General features: G+C 39.3%; 1 protein-coding gene across 1 annotated transcript in view; it reads left to right on the forward strand.

Annotated features, from left to right (window-relative positions):
* Positions 1-22,220, forward strand: part of CCDC6 (coiled-coil domain containing 6) — a 116,992-nt gene that overhangs the window by 89,468 nt on the left and 5,304 nt on the right. The window contains exons 4-8 of the mRNA XM_002820914.5: positions 2,525-2,628; positions 4,510-4,670; positions 10,232-10,388; positions 12,790-12,890; positions 21,716-21,840. Of these exons, the coding sequence (XP_002820960.1) occupies positions 2,525-2,628; positions 4,510-4,670; positions 10,232-10,388; positions 12,790-12,890; positions 21,716-21,840 (648 nt within the window). The remainder of the gene's footprint in view (positions 1-2,524; positions 2,629-4,509; positions 4,671-10,231; positions 10,389-12,789; positions 12,891-21,715; positions 21,841-22,220) is intronic.

Genomic DNA, 22,220 nt, shown 5'->3' on the forward strand with positions numbered 1-22,220 from the left:
GAGCCCAGTGGATTAAGGCTGCAGTGATCCATGGTCGTGCCACTGCACTCCAGCCTGGGCAACAGAGCGAGACCTTGTCTCAAAAAAAGAAAAGAAAAGAAATGACTGTGGATTGTACTTCAAAGCTTAGCCAAAATGTATGATGAATGCAGAGAATCACAAAGTTTAATAGGAGTCATATAAGGGTTCCAGGATTTCTCATTGTTGCTGCAGGTAGAGGAATTGTTTAACATTCTGAGGAGCATTTGCACGTTAGTGCGGTCCCAACTTTGCGGCACAATATATTTGACTTATTTTGACACCCTGCACCTCCTCCTTTTTGCCCTTGAACTGTTTTTCAGAATCACATTCTGCCATGCAAATACAACATATTTTGAAGCTCTGTTTCCAGTTTGCTACGTAATCATTTATTCACTTGTCAAATAAGCCCTCTAATATATATTGATGTCCTATAAGTTGCCAGATGTTAGTCTAGATACTGAGGATACACCAATGAATGAAACAGACAAGTCCCTTGTAGGACTTCCATTCTGGAGGGCTGGAACAGAAATAGAACGGATATCCAGATATGGTGATTATCATAGCCAAAAAGTGTTGAGTGCTTTCTAAGTGCCAATTAGTTATCAATGGTTTACCTAGATTTACAAATGTAATGCTCACTGTAATCCAATGAGCCACACATTATTTTTGTCCCTTAATTTGTAAATGGTAAAATTATATCTAGTAATTTTCTCAACATTTTCTAACTAGTGATTGATGGAGCTGGGATTTGAACCTAGGCATTTGGCTCAAAGTCTATGATCATAAGACAGAAGTGTTAATTACAGGAGTCTCATCCCAGTGCATTGGCTGCTGTTTTGTGACTGTACCTAAGTTTGTAGGAAATATTTTAAATATTCAAATGGCCAGTTGTTTCTACAGCTATTTTTATGGCTTTGAGAGGAGAAAAGAAAAGCCTAGAGCTCTGTCATCATATGAGAGTGTTTTTCCCATCTGTTTGAGACCTCCTTTTTTCTCTAAACTTAGAACATGATGATATCATTATCCTTATATCATTTTCTCTCAGGTCTTGATTGTTCAGGTTCTAAGGCAGCTGATTTTATGCATATTCATTCTGGTTCAGATGTGGAACAAATAGCTGCTCACCTTCATTGGCTATCCTGTGCTCCTGTGTGAATATGGGCAAGTCTTTTACTCTCTGTGTGCTCCTTAAGGACCTTGGGTGGTGTTGGTAGTACTAACCATCTCGGGAGGTTGAGATTGATGCTTCTTAAGACTAAGCTACCAAGAGTTTCAGAAAGAGGAATGTCATTTGGCTGTAAAAATAAAACCGAACTTTGGATATTATTTTCTGATGTTTGATTTCTTTAAAAGACTACATTTTATTCATGTTTTTGGTTCTGCCTTATGTATACACACGGGATGTTTGGATGAGGAGCTTGCCTCTGTGACCCACTAAGGAAATGTGAAGTCTGTTAACATCTTTGTGCAATCAGGAATAATTTGTTGACTCAGCCATTGAAAGGTGAATTGCCACTGGTTGAAGAAATAACATGGAAGCAGTAGCATAGGCTCTTTGCATTAAGAAAATTTTTTCAATTATTTAATGTCAAGTACAGAGAATGATAGAACACATGTCCTCTACTCATTGCTATGAAACCTATTGCACTTTCAGTCTCTCTTACCAGCCCTCTTTTTCTGCATATCTGTTTCATTCTATTTCACAAGTATATAATTGTTTAATTTACTGTCTTGACCCCCACTAAAAGGAAGATCCATGAGGGCAGAAATTCCTGACTCCTTCGTTCACTGCTATGCCCCCATTATCCAGTCATTGTTCTCAGTATTTATTACATATTGCTCAATATTGGTTAATTGAATTTTCCCATGTTTGCTTCATTGAAATAGAACACTATTGGGGTTCCCTCCCCAACTGCAAAGCCTCCCCCAAATCAAATTTTCTTCCTTCCCTAAATCCTTAGAGTAACCTAGAGTAACCAGTATTGTGGATTTGGTGTTTATCATATTTTGTGTGTGTTTTTATATCTTAGTACATGTTTATTTATCTCCATTAACCAGTATGTAGAGTGTTTGGGAGCTTTTAAGAGTTATTTATATGAATAGTAATATAACCTTTCTGACTTACTGTAAGGGACAAGCCCGGAAGAGTAACTGTAAGCCTGGAACTATAAGGGATAAGCCCAGAAAAGTCCTGATATGACTAGTACACCGAACTCCCCTAAAGACCTCTCTAAGGAGGACTTTTCACGTGCCTCGAATAAATGCTGAAACAAGCAATGCATTTCATGTACCAGACAACAATTAAGCATTAACATCCAAGAATGAACCTATCTAGTTTTTTTCAGAGTTTAAGAACTAGATGCACTTAATATGTTTGTGCCAGAAAGTTGGCCATATGTTTGCAGTATTCTCCAAGAAAAGGGGTCCTAACTGTTCAATAAAAAATGTATTAACAAAGTATAAGTGGCCTGACACTTTGGTAACACTTTTTTCCTTCCTTTAGTTGAGACGGGAGAAGATTGACCTTGAAAATACATTGGAACAAGAACAAGAAGCACTAGTTAATCGCCTCTGGAAAAGGATGGATAAGCTTGAAGCTGAAAAGCGGTTTGTTTAGTCTTACTGTTCAATATGGGGGGGGTGTGTGTGTGTGTGTGTGTGTGTGTGTGTGTGTGTGTGTGTGTGTGTGTGTGTGTGTGTTGCTGTTCTGGGTGTGACTGAGGGATAGCAGTAGGACACCGTAATTCTTTGGTGATGCACATCATTTTAATTGGCCAAAGGAAAAAAAATGTTGAAAGCCTTCTGAACTATTCCCATGTTGGGCACCTCTTTATTCTTTGCTATCATACTGTCCCAGTAGAATTTCTTTTCATTTGGTGTTACAAGGCTATGAGAGAATTAGTCACGCTATTGTTCACCTTTAAAGTATTTTCAAGGATGGTTGCAATTTCGACTTTCCACCTTATTGAACTGGCATCCTCAGTTGTTTTGTAAAGTACATAGGGTATACTGCGTACTATTATTTATACATCTCTGGAATTTACTTCATTAGGAAGCCTGAGATTTTAATAGTAAAACTGTTTTAAAACCTACTGTAAACAAATACCTTTACATACTTAAGGCTAGGATTCTTTATGTAAAATGTATGTACTTGGAAGTGGAATGTCACTCAACAGCAAACATTTCTTAAACCTCTTTGTGCAAGATAGGCCCTTATTTTCAAGCACTGAGTACTTTGGAGTGTGTGAGGCAGGGCTTATAAGAATGGGAAGAAGATTCTGTATGTGGAATATGTGTACAGGTGTAAAAAGTGAGTTTCTTAAAAATGGTCATTAATCTACTTCACCAAGATATTTTGTTTGCTACCCAGAGCCCTTCCTCCTTAAGTATTTGGTTTGGATGCATATTTGTAATTGTTTTGAGTTCATGTCTACATCTGCAAAATATAGGCATACCACATAGCTTTAAGAAAAGTGAAAATTAGAGCTATAAGAAATACTTGTTATAATCATATCCACCATGCTTTACTGATAGGTATTATTGTAGCAGTACTAATAAGTTAAATTATGAAAAGTCATTTTATGTAATAAGTGCAGGAACCATTATAATCTTTAACACACTAGTTTTCTCAAGGGTAGACCTGGATGGAGGTAACTCAGTTTGCTCTTGGACAAACTCAAAGGTACAAAGTAAAAACAAAACAAAAACCCCAGCAGCTATGGAAAGGGATTTAGAGATCTGTTGCCAAAGGAAGACTTTGTAAAAGGCAGTTGGAGGTTTTACATGTATTAGTGCCAAATTATTGGGTTGAACAGTATGGAAGTTTTCATTTTGTAGGTCAGAGCTATTGAATATCAGCATTTTATATCCTTCAACATAAAAATAATTGGTAAAGAAGGTGGCGCTACTAATTATTAACCTGATAATTTTGGTTTTGTTTTTAACTTTTTACCTTTGCTATGGCCAAAAGCAAAGGGCCACTAGTACAGTTTGCCATGCCCTTGCAATTAGTTTTGCAGGAGGGAATTTTAGAAGTTGAGTCTCTGTGTTACTTTACCCTCCAAGGAGATTCATAGTAGCTTAGAAGCTTCAATCAAAAGCCATAAGAGAGTGGAATTTCCTCAGCATCTTCATGCACTAAACCCAAGAAGTTGAACATTGAAACAGCAGATAATTCTAAGTGCATACTGTATTCCAGGCATAATTATCAGATCCAGTTGTTAAATAAAGACTTTTCAGTATTGTTTAATTACCAGTAGTCATTTAAAAGGAAAAAGGGAGATTAGAATCAGCTCTGCCCTTTGACCTGAGACACCAAGTAAGGGCAACCAGAAGTTTGATGTAAAATGGGCAGAGGAATTAAGCAACCCTGTGAATTCTGGCAATAAACAAGAGCTTGCTTTTAAAACAAACCTGCCAGCTAGTATGTTGTTTTGTCTTTTCAAGGAAAACTGTTTGTCATTGTTGGAATTTTTCTTTTCAATGAAGAATCCTGCAGGAAAAATTAGACCAGCCTGTCTCTGCTCCACCATCGCCTAGAGATATCTCCATGGAGATTGATTCTCCAGAAAATATGATGCGTCACATCAGGTTTTTAAAGAATGAAGTGGAACGACTGAAGAAGCAACTGAGAGCTGCTCAGTTACAGCGTACGTAGCCTCTGGTTTCACTAGTTTCATGCCTGTAGAATTAATAAGTTTACCAAATATAGGGTATTACCAATATTTAATTACCATTGAATTTGCAGTAATTAAATTCATATATTACTGATGCATGTTTACTTAAGTTTATCATCCTGCAATGGATTCTTTTTTTTTTTTTCTTGAGTGTTATAGTAGGAGAGAACAAAACCATTTAGAATACGTCCAGAAAATAATTAAAGTAATTTCAGGAACATCCAGGATCACAAGTAACATTTTTAATCTTCTCTGCCATGTTTATCTCTAGGATTGTGCTAACAAAAATATTGCAGCAGACCTCAAAGCACTTTGAAAATATTAAGGCAGAGAGTAGTGTTTACCTTCCTTACTACTACATTCAACCTTAGCTGACATTTGTTCATGCTATTTGAAGAGTAAATGCTTTTGAAATTTATACTTAATATTTTGGAAGAGGCCAAGATGTTGAGTTGAAAAATCAAAGGACTAGATTTCTGAATACTCGATTAGGTCCCTGTGTAGTTTCTTGGGTCTCTCCTATTTGTGTGTTTTGTTTGTTTGTTTTGCTATTCAAATTTATTTTTTTGAACAGATAATTCAGTGAAAGGTATGCGGTGAAAAAATGGGTCTTCCTCTCATTCCTGTTCTCTAGCTACCCTGTTCCCACAATTATACATTTGTACTATATTCTTCCAGATATATTTGTATATAAATGTATTTATACACATACAGTTGACCCGTGAACAACATGGGTTTGAACTGTGCTAGTTTACTTATATTGTGGATTTTTTTTTTCAATAAATACAATTGTCCCTTCGTATCTGGAGTTTCTGCATCCACAACCAAAGATGGATGGAAAATACAGTATTCATGGGATGTCAAACCGGTACATGTGGAAGGCTGACTTTTCCTATCTGTGGGTTCCTCAGGGCTGACTGCAGGACCTGAGTATGCACACATATTGGTATACTTGGGAGTCACAGGTTCTGAGGGACAGCTGTAGTAACACAATGAGCACACTCATTTACACCTTTCTCTTTTCGCTTACTATGCATTGTAGTTTTCTCCCCTGCCGATACATACAAAGCTGCCTTCATCCTTTATTTAAAGGCTGCATAGTATTTGATTGTGTGGATATGCCATAATTCAACTAGTCCCATACCAGTGGACCCTTTTTGGTTGCTATGCTACAACCGCAATGAACATCTCTATACACATGTTTTGATACCTCTGCAAGAACACCTTCAGGATAGATTCCAGGAAGTGGATTTGTTGGGCCGCATGGAATGTGCATTTTAAAAAGTTCAGTGGTTCCTACCTTTGTTTTTGTCTCTGAAGTTCCTTACAAATTCTTGTGCCGTGGAGCATCTGGGATGGTGTATCAGCATCATCCTTGGAGGCTTTGAGAAATATGATGTAGTACTTTCCTATTTCTGCTATTACAAATTACCACAAACCTAGAGGCTCAAAACAGTACAAACTTATCATCTTACAGTTCTAAGATGGGACTCACTAGGCTAAAATCAGGGTGTCACCAGGGCAGCCGTCCTTCTGGAGGTTGTTGGGGAGCCTCTGTTTCCTCGCCTTTTCCAGCTCTAGAGGCTGCCTGGATTCCCTGGCTTGTGGCCCCTTCCTTGCAGTCGTACCACCCCACCTCTGCCTCTGTTGTTACATCTTCTTTTCACTCTGATTCCCCTGCCTCCCTTTATTAGGATCCTTGTGATTATGTTGGGCCCTCTGTGATAGTCTAGGATAATCTACCCATCTCAAGCCCCTTAACTTAATCACTTCTGCAAAGGCCCTTCTGTCAAGTGAGGTTAGTAGCATTTATAGGTTTTGGGGATTAGCATGTGGACATCTTTAGGGAATCACTATTCTAGCACCATACAGGTTTCTGGGCTTACTCCATGGAGTAAAAAAGGAGCATATTAAAAATATATATGTAAGTAATCCTGATGTGGACCTCAGGTTGATAATTACTATGTGTGTTTGGTGAAAATGAAATGAGATGTATTAAATAGTTCTCAAATATTAGTTATTTTAAGATTTTTGAGTTTTTACCATGTGAGTACACATACATCTTTCAGCACCTTCCTGAACTTTTTCCAGTGATGTCAGTTTGCTTTTTTCCTCCTCATTTATACTGCTCCATTGTGCCCCTAGCAAAAATTTTAGAAGGAATTTGGGGAGAATTTATGCTTACTACTGTCTCCATACTGCACTGTTTAGTCTCTGAAGAGACTGCAGATACTAACAGAGGCATTTGTAAGTGCTATTTCCGATTTTGTGAGGACAGAGAAAGCTGAACTGAAGAAGCAGCAGTGGCACTTAGCTGCTTGCAGTGATGATTGGATTGGGCCTAAAGGATGTGTTAATGACTTTTCATCATCCATTCCTTGCATTCTCCTTAGGTTAGATGACCTGGGCCTCTTTTGGATGCGGCTATGGCAGGTGGCTCCTCACCCTCCAAGCTTGACTGCATCTGAACTTGAACCTCTCTCTCAACAGTTCTCAGCAATGTTTGAACGTTGGCATCGCCTGGCCAGTTTTTAATAGACCAGTGGCTAGGACTCATCCTTGGAATTCTGACTTAATTGGCTTGGGGTATGGTCTGGGCATTGGTATTTTCTAACCATGAACTTGAAAGGGAATGCAAGCCATGCAGACCTTTGGATCATTTGGGAGCCACCTCTTTGGAATCTGTGTGGAAGTCATCCTCAGTTCACACCATCTTTGACTAAATACAGTAAGTCCTTACTTCACATCATCCTTGGGTTCTTGGAAACTGAAACTTTAAGCAAAACAACTTACTGTATAACCAAACCAATTTTACCATAGGCTAACTGATACAAACAAGAGTTAAGTTCCTGTGGCATACATGTGTTGTTTCACTTAAAGTCACAGTTTCCAAGGATTTGTGATGATGTTAAGTGAGGGCCTACTATATTGGGAGATGGCTGTAGACCTGGGGAAATATAAGCTGTGGCCCCTAAGTACTAGGGAGTTCTGTGTGCAAGAGGAAGGACTCATAGGAACAAATCCGGTCAGGTGAGGCTGTGTGCCAGCAGGGGGCAGCCGAGGAATGCTCTGGTGACAGCCTTCTGTGTGTGAGTCAGTGACACCCAGAGGTGTTGGACCTGGTTGCCTTCTCTGTGCCTCTGTCTTCTAGGTCAATTGCTGAACTGCCAGGAAGTCTTCCCAGCTGATCACTGCAGGGGACATTCTTATCTATATATATATTGTTTAAGGATCCCCCTGCTGAGTTCCCCGATGCTAAAGGATTGCCATTTTCTTTGAAAGACAATGTTCTCTGAAGTTATTGTTCTTGGAGTCTCACTAATCGTTAATTCTGCAAAGGATTTCATGGTAGTCTCCAGCACCCTTCCTGTAAAAGGCATTATAAGATTCCTATTATGGAAAAGAAAGTCAGCTTGCTCTGACAGTCACCCTTCTAGTTCTAGAAACAGCAAATACTCCAAGGGGTCAATCTTTTGTTTCCTGTAGAGCCAAGTGAAAAATTCCACATGCTTGCATATTTGGGATGAAATAATTTAAATCGTTTATATTAAAAGTGTACTTTGTAAATATTTTCCCAGCATGCCTTCAATTAAAGAGATTTTTGTGTCTGGATTAGACAGCGGGGTTTCTGGCTATGTTGAAACAGCCAAGGGATTTAGTGTTTAGTGCACGTAATAGTGTTTAATAATTTTGGTATTTTTGTTTGAATTTCTAAAATAAGGATATTCAAGAGCTTTTTGTATATTCTATAATGATGCTGTCTTGGAAATCATTGAATACTTATCAGAAGTCTTTATTGGCTAAAATGCCAGACCTTTGTAGAGTTGCTTAAAACTGAAACTAATTTGATGGGCATTGAGAGTTGAAATAGGGTCAGTCTGTGGGAGAAAAATGCTCAATGTGGCATTCAGCTCCTTCCTTCTTCCCTAAATTTGGACCGAACTGACAATATGGAACAGCAGCCTACAGGAAACTCTCTTAGACGTGCTCATAGCTACTCTGAATTTGTAGCTGCTTTTCAGAAAAGAGAAGTATATGGAGATTTTACTTTTCCCAAGTTCATTGACAAAGACAAGGAAAAGAAATGAAGCAAGAAGATGGGTAGTCACCACATTTTGTATTAGTTAATTCTGGTTACTTGGTAGCAGATTCTGTGTGAGATAAACCAGAAAGGAATGGGGGTGGTGGGGAGGTTGTCAAAAGAGGAAGGAAGACGTGTTTTTCTTTTTTTGGAAGGTTGTGGAGTGTGCCACAGAATCCTGTGAAGAATAACCTCAGAAGGACAAGAGTTTTGATGGCTCCAGGGAACTTAGCTGAAGGAGACCCTGGATCCCCATAAAGATGTCAGTTCCCCATTTCAGATTCCTGGGAGAGGTAGTCTAAGTGGCTCAGCCTGGGTCCAACATCTAGTCCCAGGGCCAGTTAGCTCTGTCCTGGGAGGTGAGTGCTGTAGCAGAGACCTGGATTTGTGGGGGAGCTCCTGAGGAAGGGGTGTTTGTCATAAGCAAGATACCATCCCTAGAGGTGCCAGCTATATACAGGACTTCACCTGCCCTCTGCTGCTACGTGTGCGTGAATCAGGGTAACAGACAGCCACACACATACCACAAATTAGACTTGGAAATATTAATCTGAAGTTTTCTGGTTTACTATGTCAATGTCTATTCTCATGAAAAGAATGTTAACTGTTACCACATGTGTTCTAGAACAGTGGTTCGTGGTGTGCCACCACCACTGTGCACAGCGGGGATGCCAACAAGTGTCACAGGCTCCCTTAGATGGCTCGCTGTGTCTGGAGTTGAGAGGCAGCCAAACTGGTGTCTAGAGCAGAGCCCATGGGCCGAATCTGGGCCTCCCTCCTTTCCCAGTTCCAGCAATGTAGAGAAGAGCTCTGATAGTGGCTACTTGTAGACTCAGCTACAATTCCACCATTTCCTCTTCTACTTAAAGCACTTTAGAATGCAGATGAGTGGGAGTGACGATGCCTAACCTGCCAACACTGCCTTTTATATTTTTTCTAAATGCAAATAATTGGTAAACTTTTATACTTGAGATAAACTTTAAATCCATATCTCATCTATGTGTGGGAGAAGGAGAAAGACTAGATATCTTTTTTGTTTCTTTGTTTTTTGAGACAGTCTTGCTATGTCACCCAGGCTGAAGTGCAGTGGCTCAGTCTCGCTCACTGCAACCTCCACCTCCTGAGTTCAAGCAGTTCTCCTGCCTCAGCCTCCCGAATAGCTGGGATTACAGGTGCCTGCCACCATGCCCGGCTAATTTTTGTGTTTTTAGTAGAGACTGAGTTTCACCATGTTAGCCAGGCTGGTCTCGAACTCCTGACATCAGGTGATCTGCCTTCCTCATCCTCCCCAAGTGCCAGGATTACAAGTGTGAGCCACCATACCTGACCAGAAAGACCATCTTGTAACAATTCCCTCTGTCTATGGCATAGGGGCTGAACTGAAGTCTCCTTTTTTTAAGATTTGGATATGATTGCATGAAACATGGTTTAATTGAAAACTCTGACTTTTCAGATTCAGAGAAAATGGCACAGTATCTGGAGGAGGAACGTCACATGAGAGAAGAGAACTTGAGGCTGCAGAGGAAGCTGCAGAGGGAGATGGAGAGAAGAGAAGCCCTCTGTCGACAGCTCTCCGAGAGTGAGTCCAGCTTAGAAATGGATGATGAAAGGTGTGTGCATGTCCTATGAGCCTTGTTTTTGTTTAAAAAATAAAACCCAGGTTCTACAGGGGTTTTCTTTGGTATCTTGTTAGGTGTATAAGGGGATGGCTTAAATATGTATTTATTATGCTAATGAATGCCACTGCATTATAGTAGATGCCGAGAATGGGATAAAGATTGAATATTTTCCTTAAACACAAAAAGATGAAAAAAATCACCTCTCTAAAATTATTTGGTGGGGAGAGAAATGGAGACAGAGTTATATTAGAGAAGCAGCAGAGTTTGCATTTGTTGTTGAATTAGTTTAATCCAGTGTTATATCTGTTTAAAGCATGGGAACATATTAATTCCTGTACTGTATAAGGATAAGCAAGCTATAGTGCAGCTCGAGGAAAACAGTGCATGCATAGGTTGAAAAGAATCAGCAGGGACACAGGTGGAGGTTGTTGAAATCCCAAGGACTTGCCTTGACACATTTGATAACTTTTGAGCCTTTTTGTAGCCACTTAAAAAATAAATAAAACTAATGGATTGCATTCATCTATTCAAACCTAAGCAATGAATCCCCTCATTGCCCCACTGTGAGTGATCTGGAGTAAGAGACCCATCCTTTGGTTAACTAGCAGAAATGGTCTCAAGTATTTGTGCCTCATCCAGTTCTCTTCCCTCTTCCTCCTCTCTAAACTCGGGATAAGGTAGTGGTGAGATAACAAACAAATATAAATGGAAAAAGATGTTCAATCTGCAGAGAAACCCAGAAGTTAGAGAATTAACCTTTCTCTGAACCAGATCATTTCTGCAAGGAAATTCTCCATTCTGGATCAGCGATGCCCTGGCGTTACATAGGCCATATCTTAGTGTGAGAGGTGAGACTGAGTATTCTTGGGGGTCCCTCCAGCAGGACTGGGCATTCAGTGTCTGAAACCAGGGCTACTCATGGCTGTGACGAGTAGTACTGCCTGTTGATGCCAATACGTGCTGTCCAAAACATGTAGGCAATGTTAGCACATCTGCACTCTGTTCCTATTATGGAATAGATCTAGAGGACTAACAACACTGTTGATCAGTTTGCTGTGGACAGTGACATTATTGCTAAAAATTTAAGATTATCTATAATGAAAGTCTATATTTTTATAATGAGAAAAAAAGGAAAACAGTAACAGGTTATTCTATTTTAAATACCTATGTGTATGCCTGTTCATTTGGAAATAATAAAGATTATTCTTTCTCAAAACTTTGCCTTATAAAACTACAGTTCCTTATTCTTCCTGAAATCTATATTCCTTAAGAACCATTTGACTAAAACTGCCAGCTAGAATACTAAATAGCTTATTAACTACCTTCAGATACAGATCATATATAGCATCTGGGGCCCAGTTTGGGGTAAAATACACTCTAAGGAAATAGGTCTTCTGACTGCAGTGTCAATAGTGAAGCAATTTCAGCCTTCCAGATAATATTTTTTTTCCAGAACCGGTATTCATTTCAGAAAGTTTGCCCTACCTATTGTAGGTCAGATTATCCACAGCTGCCTATAAATACTTTCCCTACTAGGAACAATGATACTACATTTGGGAGAAAGAAAATTGTCCGGCACTTAAGAGACCACAAGATGCCTCTTAGTCTACTAGTGGATGTGTAGAGTACAAGAAGTTCCACCTGGTGCCACTAGGGTGGGTCAGTCGCGCAGGATGGTTTATCAGGAAGTCTCTCAAGCAGAAATTTCTCTTCGTCAGCGCGCCATGCTCATTTCACAGGGTGTAAGCTGATGTTCCTGATGATCACACTTCAGCATTTTCAGGTCTGCTGTGACTTCTGAATCCAGGAAAAAGGCCGACTCAGCATGGTGTGGCTAAGCGTGACCTGCTGTAGGTGTTCAGTACTCAAGCCTCATTAAATCCTAGTGTGTGACTGTCTGATAAGCAGGGCTTGCTTGTAAACAGTTGATACTCAGTTCACAGGAATAAGTATCTGTAGGCTTTAATTTGATGACATAAATCTCAGAGGGCTTGCTTGGTTTTGAGTTTCAAATAACAATTTAAATGTCGCCACTAACACGTGAGTATCTTTGTAACTCTTGGGACAGTGGAAGTGAATTTCAGCATACCTGTTGTGTGATGGAGGAAAAACTGGTCCTCTCTGTGGTGTGGTGCACCTCTTTCACCTGGCTTCCACCCTGAGCTAAAACATCCTAGATCTCCCAACTGGTGACCCTTGGAGTGAAGTTTGTCAAACAGCAGAGCGGTGTGACTCAGGAGTCCATTTTATAAATGCCTTCTAACTATAACATCAGTCTAAACATTCAGGATTTTGACCTCAAGGTGTGAACCCCAAACATTTTCTCTTAAAAACTCTCCTAACGCCTATTTAAATGCAGGTGGTTTTATCATTTCCTCCTCTCTCCTCTTAGGTATTTTAATGAGATGTCTGCACAAGGATTAAGACCTCGCACTGTGTCCAGCCCGATCCCTTACACGCCTTCTCCGAGTTCAAGCAGGCCTATATCACCTGGTGAGCATATGTCTTTGGCTATTTCAGTGACTGATTCCTGGCACATTGAATAGGCGACCCTGACTATGTTCCCTTCTAGTGTATAAAAATCTTGGAAACAGAGATAATAATCATCTTTTTCAAAAACATCAAAAACTCATCACTCTCAAGGCTAAGAGTTTGAAAATGTTAAGCATAAAAGCTATAGTGTCAGCTGGTGTTTCTCTTCTTTTTTTTTTAATCTAAAAGGAATTTGACTTTAAAACACCTTTTTAAAAAGAAGAATGTCTTTGACTATGATTTTAAGTGCTGATGGGTACACAAAAAAGCCTTAGGTAGATTTCCAAGATGCATCATAGCACACCTTTTATGGGTTCTTTTACCATATTCCACATACATTAATCTCATTTTTGTCCTCAGAATAATTAATGTAGGCATCATTTTCACCATGTTAAAATGAGGAAGCAGCAATTCGGAGGGTCACTACTGGTTACGCAGCCAGGAAGTGGCAAGGCAGGGCCTATCTGTTTAAAAAGCCTGTGTGTTCTTTCTAGCATGAGCTGCCTCCTGATATCTCCAGTGATTGGTGAGTGGGACCTGGCCCTAGCAGGCAGGCCGCAGAAGAGGGAACGAACTTCTGTCAGGCAGCCTGCTTCTGGCTTTGCCCTCACAGCATTTCCCTCAAAGGATTGCTTATCTCCATCTGACCCCAAAAAGTGTTTCCTGAGCTCTGTGGCTCAGTACCAGCATGGCGTGGGGCTCTCAGGCCAGGAAGGCAAGTAACTGGTCCAGTGAGAGAGAAAGAGGAGCAGAGGGTGGAGCAGGTGGCCAGTGGAGTAGGGGAGGAAAGAAAAGGTGATGGGCCAAAGAATCACATCTTGTGACCAAAATGATGAGACTGATTTTCTTGTGCTTGCTGGTAAGCAGATTTTCAACAGAGTTGGGAGAAAAGTATGGAGGGGAGGGTGACAGAGGCAGAGTTTTGCAGTAGAATAGAGTGAGGTGACTGCTTTGAAGGATGGCAGCATAAAGTTTTTATAAAGTAAAACAGCTCTGCATCAGGATAACAAAAGTTCACAGCACTGTGCTGCCATTAACTTTTTTTTTTTTAAGAGGAGGCAATCAAAAGTTAAAGTCTAGCACAAAGGGTGGCCGCCTTTGTACCATGGGCCAGTGTGCTCTCTGGTGTCAGGCAGGGGTAAAGATGCTGATTCCAAAGCAGAAGGACTTTCTATCAGAGATCAGTGGCACGATCATCACAACTTGTTCTTGCCAAAAGGATGTTCCCAACCCTGTTTCTTCCACCTTCCAGTGCCATTAAATCTCTCTTCAGAAGCTTCTCTTCTAGCTGCCTCTCAATTTTCCCAAAATAGCACTTGGGTTTCATTACAATGATAAAGGTCTTTTTTGCCTTCTGATTTATTGATGTAAAAGGAAGTCATGAGACAGGAAGAAGTAAAATGGAGGATTATTTCATTATTTTGTGATAGTGATGCTGATTCATATTAAATATAATTTAATACCCTGTTTGATTTATTTAAACCTAAAGCCTTAGAGGCATGTAATTTCCAATTGATTGAAAAGATTGTTGCAATCATTAAGAAAAGAAAAAGAACAAACCTTGGTTAGGAATATTCCTTCTATTTTAACAAAGATTCTTCAGGAAAATCTTACTCTATTTACATAATTTTTACTTTCACTGCACCTGTTCCCATAGTGGGACCTACATCAAGTGTGGGGCTTGCTTGGATAGATAAGCTATTTGACTTTTCTTAAACTATGTCATAAGTAACACCTAGATTTTTTTTCCTTACAGCTAGCCTAAATGAGAATATTTTTATACTGTTTTAAATTCTATAACATCACCAAAGGAGATTTTATCTATTTGGCAGCAGAATTACTCTATTCTGATCTAGTACATTGTGGTGCTATACATAGTAGATCACCAAAACCTGAATATTCCAGTTTTCTTTTCACATTAGTTTTTATTGGAAAAAATTTGTGGCAGTAAGTATTAAGAATATCTAATCACTTCCTTAGTGGAAGTATGCTGTTTGAATAGCATTCATTTCCATTTTAAACATATTGGGCTGAATTTTCCTCCCTTTCTGGTTGACATTGGAAATCTTGTGTTTTCACTAACTTCACTAACTTGTTGAAATATTGGCAATTACATATTGAAAATGTACTTGAAAAATACGTAGCCTAAAACTAAGAAAGAGCATCATCTTTATTATATTTGGACTGCTTATATGAATTATATATAGGAAGAGTGTTACCTTTCAGTTTGTCCATCATTTTATGCAGTATAATAAAGGATATTCCCAGTTAGCCTGTTTTGATGTGTCTGAATTAGGGATAGGCAATAATGAGGTCTAAAAAATAGGTCTGCACCCTCATAGCAATGAACATACCCCGCAGATACTGGTTTCAAGCCAGTTAAAAGAACTAGAGCTACCTGGAGAAATGAATGTTTCTAGAGCTGGGGCACCGAATGTACGAGATGAGCTGGGTGAGATATCTTGTAGTGCAAAAAAGTAAAGAAGTGCCCAGAAAACAAAGTGATGAGGGTATGTCAGAGGGATACAGGAGCTCCCAAACACCAAAACTGGAACAATTTGAGCAGTATTAATTACTATATTATAACATTATTTAATATAATAAAATATAATTAAAACATCAAACAAATATCCAAAGTTCATACTGATGTGAATAAATGACTAAATAAATAAACAAGGAAGAAGACACAAATCCTCATGGAGAGAATTCCAGATAATATATGTAGATATTCCATCCTCAAGGAGTTGGAAATAACTCTACTCCTTAAATGTGGGATATGTGACTGTAAGGTCAAGTATAAGATGAAAACCTGGCAAAGGAGATTAGGAAGTTGCTACCAGAAAAGTGGAAAGAAAATTGATATATGATGTCATTGAGGTCAAGGCAAAGAATTTCACCAAGAAGGAGTGGTTAGCTGCAAGGTCAAGTACAATTAGAAGTGGAGATCAGTGATGGCGACTGGCAGCACAGAACTCATCACTGACCTTAGCTAGAGCAGTTTTTGATGGAGTGGTAGGGACAGAAGCCACATCAGATAGAGTTAAAGAGGATATTGTATCCAAATTGTTTGAATTTTAACAAGGAAGATGTTTTCATATATAACTTGTGTGTGTCAAATAGGAAGGAAAGATGCCTGCCTTTAATTTGTTTCCACATTTTTTTTTTTCTTTAGCAAAGATATATTAAAACTTGGGGCAGTGAGTAAGGGTATAAAAAAGCAGAAATAAAATCATCCAGAATTCTTTCATCGAAAGGTGGTGTTAATATTTTAGTGTTTTCAAGTGTCTCCTATCCCACCCCTTGCAGTTTTCTTTTAGGTAGTTGGTTTCATACATATTATGAAGTGCTTTTGTATCTTGTTTTATATTGCTTAGTGTGTTTTCTCAGTCATGAGTCGCTTTTAATTAATCATTTTTTAAATTTGCAGTCTTGACGGTGAAATAAATCTTAGAATTTTGGCTTTTGTTAATTCATTTCCATATCAAAGCAAGAGAAGTTTATTCCAGCAAAGACTTGATGTAAAAACATAGTATTATGTTTAGTAAGCTGGTGTTTGTGGTTTGGCAATTTCAACTTAGGTTTTGGTGGGGAGGGGTTATCCTTTATTGTATTCCTGGGTCAGAGGGCAAAGATGCATAATAATTAGAACTTAAGGAAAAACGAAAATCAATAGTACATGATTTCCAACCCGTAAGAGCTTATAATCAACAGCAGGGCCTACAGAAGTAGGTTAAAAAAAAAAAAACTTTAATACAAGGCTAAATGTAATAAATTTAATAAATTGTGTATATTTTATACCCTTTAAAAAGTTATGTAGTTAAACAAATGGCAGTATGTCTATTCAATGGAATACTGTTCAGCAATAAACAGATTAACTATTGACACTTAGAACAATTTGGATGGATTGCAAGGGCATTGAACTGAATGAAAAGACCTAATCTCAAAGGGTTACATACTATATGATACCATTTCTACAACATTTGCAAAGTGACAAAATTATAGTGATAGAGAACAGATCAGTCATTACTAGGATGAGTTAAGATTAGGAGAAGGATAAGGATGGTTGAGCTGTACACGTGCATAGGCACACAGAGAGCACACATGGAAGCTGATGAAATCCAAACAAAGTCTATGCCTTAGTTACTAATACTATACCAATGTCAATTTCCTGGTTTTGACAATGTGTTATTGTTATGTAGGGTGCAATCAGGGGAAGCTGAGTGAAAGATAACATGGGAACCCTGTGATATTCTTGCAATTTCTTGTGAATTGTAAACTATTTCAAAATAAAAAGTTATAATTTTTATAAACCCAAGGTAAAATAGTTTAAAAAGAGGTTCAAAGAGGAGAGAGCGACCAGCTTAAAGAGCTTTTGAGATGGGCTTTGAGAGGAGTTAATGAGCTAAAGCGCATCAAACCCTTACTTTTGCTAGGCACTCTCGAAGCACTTCGTGATATTATCTCATTTCATCTTCATGACAACCTTGCAAGGTAGCTACAGTATTCCCATTGAACAGCTCAGGAATCTAAAGCACAATGAGATTAAGGAACTTGTCTACTTAGTGCCAAGTGTCAGAGCTAGGATCCAACATAGTCTGGCTCTAGACTCTGTGGTCTTTGCCTTCTGCAAAGGATGAGTGAGGTGCTGATTGGCACTGGGAGCAGGAAGAAGCGATGGTAAAGAGAAGACATTCTCAGGCTGGGGCACACCATTAACAGAGGCATGGAGGTCTGAATCAAGAGCAATAAAATCACTGCGGTTCTCTTCACAGCTGCCCTGGGGTCCAGATCCGTGGAGATTCTGATTCATTGGTTTGGGATAAGGCAAGCAGAACTTTGATATTCACTGTTGAGAACCACTGACCTGCAGCATCAGAATATAGTTTGAAGCCAAATGCAGAAGTCTTGATAACAGCTAGAGAAGGAGATTTCTTTTTTCGAGATAGAGTCTTGCTCTGTTGCCCAGGCTGGAGTGCAGTGGCACGATCTTGGCTCAGTGCAACCTCCACCTCCTGGGTTTAAGCAGTTCTCCTGCCTCAGCCTCCCAAGTAGCTGGGATTACAGGCACCTGCCACCATGCCTGGCTAATTTTTTATATTTTTAGTAGAGACAAGCTTTCACCATGTTGGCCAGGCTGGTCTTGAATTCCTGACCTCAAGTGATCCACCCACCTCAGCCTCCCAAAGTGCTGGAATTACAGGCATGAGCCACCATGACCGGCCAGGATTTTTTTTTTTTTTTTTTTAAGTAAGTAGGCAGTACTCATAATTACCCTTCAGAAAAGTTAACTCAGTAGTACTAGAACATTGACTATATTTTTAAAAATGAACTGAATCCCCTATTTGAAGACAAGGATCCACTTTTTTTTTTTTTTTTGAGACAGTCTTGCTCTGTCGCCCGGGCTGGAGTGCAGTGGTGTGGTCTCAGCTCACTATAAACTCCACCTCCCAGATTCAAGCGATTCTCCTGCCTCAGCCTCCTGAGTAGCTGGGATTATCGGCACGCTCCACCATGCCCACCTAATTTTTGTATTTTTAGTAGAGATGGGGTTTCACCATGTTGGTCAGGCTGGTCTCGAACTCCTGACCTCGTGATCCATCCGCCTCGGCCTCCCAAAGTGGTGTGATTACGGGCATGAGCCACCACGTCAGCCCACTTTTATATTTTATAGCCTTTCTCTTAAATGCAGTCACTTTCCTAAGAAATAAAATTAGGATTTTATTCTCCAATGTTATTTTAAAGAAAATAACTTCTTTCTTTTCCCAGATGAGTAAAGTTCTTGTGATTCCAGTAAATATCACATTAAAAAACCACTTAGTTCCCAAAGACTTGTCCTTTATCCCAGACCTCCATTTTGTAAATGTGAATAAAAACTCCACAATTGGAAATGGAAATATGTCAAATAGAAAGCATCACTAATTCATAGTCAAATCACAAAATAAACTTTTAGTATTAGATGTTGAGGGCATAGAAAAGTCCTGTGATAATAGCACAACTAAAGGTAGCTTGGCTGAATATCTCTGTCATGGAAACAAAAAAGACAGATGGAAGAGCATACTTAACAGCTTGTTGTTTTTACCTAATTTAGAAAAGCAGTAAGTAGAGTTCACATTGCTTGTCCTCTAATAGCTGATAGTATGTTCAGAGTAATTGTCAATAGGTGATTCCTATCCACATTTCCCCAAACAGCTCCTCTGTTTTCCCTTTTCACTTTGCCAGTATGGAACCTACCCTGTGCTAGGTATTGTGGTATATGTTGGGAACTCAAAGGTGTAAAGAAAGCTAGCCACATTTGTGCAGTGATAAAACAAGCAACTCCCCAGACTGGCTGGTGACTTCTGCACTAACTCTTGACGACCAGGGCTTCACATGCCACATGTAGGTGAGGATTGCTTTTAGATGTTCTCAAAATATGGACCCCAATCCAAACCTGTCTAACAGTAAGGAGAGTCTGGACATACAGATGTTAAAAACACAGTGGAGATGATCCTGGAGTCCTAGATGAAGACTACGCAGAACATTATAGTGGACTGGGGATTGTTTCTTCCTTAAATACCAGGTTCTTTTAGGGAACATTGGCAGGGCTTTCATTCCTTGTATTGAATATTCTCAAGTTGTGATATTCCCAGTGGTTTTGTTTGCTGTTATGGCTGAGACACACACACACACACACACACTCTCTCTCTCTCTCTCTCTCTCTCACTCTCTCTCTCTCACTCTCTCTCTCTCACTCACTGATGCCCACACTCTCCCTGTCTTCTTGTTGATTTTTTTTTTTTTTTGCTAGGAGGTTGAGTTCATTGGCTACTTAATATCTATCTCCAATTTGGTCAATTGTTGATACATCTTTTGACATTTCTGGTTTTCTTGCATTTGACATTTACTCCTTTGCTCTATTTTCTCCACTTCATTCTTGTTCCTTCTCATGTCTTTTGCTTTCCTGAATCTCAGTTGAACTCCTGACAGGGTTTGACTTAAAAAAATCATTATTGTGGTGAGACCTCTTAATATAAGATCTATCCTCTTATTTTTAAGAATACAATACAGTACTGTTAACTGTAGTATAAGGTTGTGCAGCAACTCTCTAGTTTATTCGTTTTGCTTAACTGAAACTTGGTGCCTCAGTTGAGCAGCAGTTCACCACCATTCTACTCTGTGTCTACGAGACTGGCTATTTAAACTCCTCATATAAGTGGAACCAGGCAGGATTTGTCCTTCTGTGACTGGCTTATTTCACGTAGAATAATATTCTCCAGGTTAATATATGTTGTTGCATATGGCAGGATTTTCTCCTTTTAGACTGAATATTCCATTATATGTCTATATATATCACATTTTCTTTATCTGCTCATCCGTTGATGGACAGTGAGGTTGTTTCCACATTTTTTTTTTTTTTTTTTTTGAGATGGAATCTGGCTCTGTCGCCCAGGCTGGAGTGCAGTGGCACGCTCTCAGCTCACTGCAAGCTCCGCCTCCCAAGTTCACGCCATTCTCCTGCCTGAGACTCCTGAATAGCTGGGAATACAGGCACCTGCCACCATGCCCAGCTAATTTTCTTGTATTTTTTTAGTAGAGACGGGGTTTCACCGTGTTAGCCAGGATGGTCTCGATCTCCTGACCTTGTGACCTGCCTGCCTCAGCCTCCCAAAGTGCTGGGATTACAGGTGTAAGCCACCGCTCCCAGCCTCCACATTTTTGCTATTGTGAATAACACTGTAGTGAATATGGGAGTGCTAATATCTCTTTGAGATCCTGATTTCAATTATTTTGTGTAAATACCCAGAAGTGGGATTGCTAGATCATGTGGTACTTCTAGTTTTAATCTTTTGAGGCATTTTCATGCTGATTTCCATAGTGGATGCACCATTTTACATTCCTACCAACAGTGTATAAGGATTTTTTCTCCACATCCTCACCACCACTTGTTACCTTTTTTTTTTTTATAATGGCCAACTTAACAGTTATGAGGTGGTATCTCACTGTGGTTTTGATTTGCGTTTCCCTGATGGTTAGTGGTGATAATCGTCTTTTCATATATCTATTAGCACGTTTGTGTATCTTTTTTAGAGAAATGTCTATTCAAGTTCTTTGCGCATTTTTTCATTGGACTATTTGAGTGTGTTTGTTTTCTTTGAGTCATAGGAGTTACTTATGTATTTTGCATATTCACCCCATACCAGGTATATGGTTTGCAAATATCTCCTCCCATTCTACAGGTTGCCTTTTCAGTCTGTTGACTGTTTCCTTAGCACAGATACTTTTTAGTTGAATGTAGTCCCACGTATTTGTTTTTGCTTTTTTTTGTTGCCTATGTCATATCCAAGAAGTCATTGCTAAGATCAATGTCAAGGAGCTTTTCCCCTATTTTCCTTCTAAGAATTTTATAGTTTAAGGTCTTATAGTTAAGTCTTTAATCCATTTTGAGTTGACTTTTGTATATAGTGTAAGATAAGGTGCAGTGTCACTCCTCTGCATGTGAATATCCAGTTTTCCCAACACCATCTGTTGAAGAGACTGTTCTCTTTCCCCATTGTGTATTCTTGGTGCCCTTTTTGAAGATCAGTTGACCATATATGTGTGAGTTTATTTCTGGGCTCTCTATTCTATCCTAGGAATTAACTTTTATTTCCCTCGTTATCCACACTATTTAGTGAGCCCACCATTCTTTTCATCTGTTTATATTTTTGTGGGTGATAGAGAACTACTGCAATTTAAAACCTCCTAGATAGTTGAAGACACCAGATAGTTGAGCTTAAAATGATACTTAATTTGTTGTTATATTTTAGGTCTATCATATGCAAGTCACACGGTTGGTTTCACGCCACCAACTTCACTGACTAGAGCCGGAATGTCTTATTACAATTCCCCGGGTCTTCACGTGCAGCACATGGGAACATCCCATGGTATCACCGTAAGTGTCCACGGGGTAGGAAGCAGCACTTTACTACTGAAAGTGGTACCGACTGGTGTTCTGGAGAACAGGATCAGTGCCCTTAGACATTTGCCCTTCTTCCTGCCTCCTCCATCCGTTCACCTTGAAACTGTAGAGACTTCAAAACAGTTTGATACCAAATTCTGGTATTGAAACTAAAATCCTTCCCAGAAGACAAAACTTTAACTTCACTTCCTATGAAAAATTACCCTTTGTGAAATATAATTTGAACTCTGGCCAGTGCTTTGATTGAACTCTGGCCGACTCCTTGCTATAAAGCATTATTGTTGATTGCCATAATGTCTAAAGATATTTATTGTCTGCACCTTCACAGTTCACTGACCTTCAGTATTCTTCCT

Source organism: Pongo abelii, chromosome 8 (assembly GCF_028885655.2).
Source record: "Pongo abelii isolate AG06213 chromosome 8, NHGRI_mPonAbe1-v2.0_pri, whole genome shotgun sequence".
In the NCBI taxonomy this organism is placed as follows: Eukaryota; Metazoa; Chordata; class Mammalia; order Primates; family Hominidae; genus Pongo; species Pongo abelii.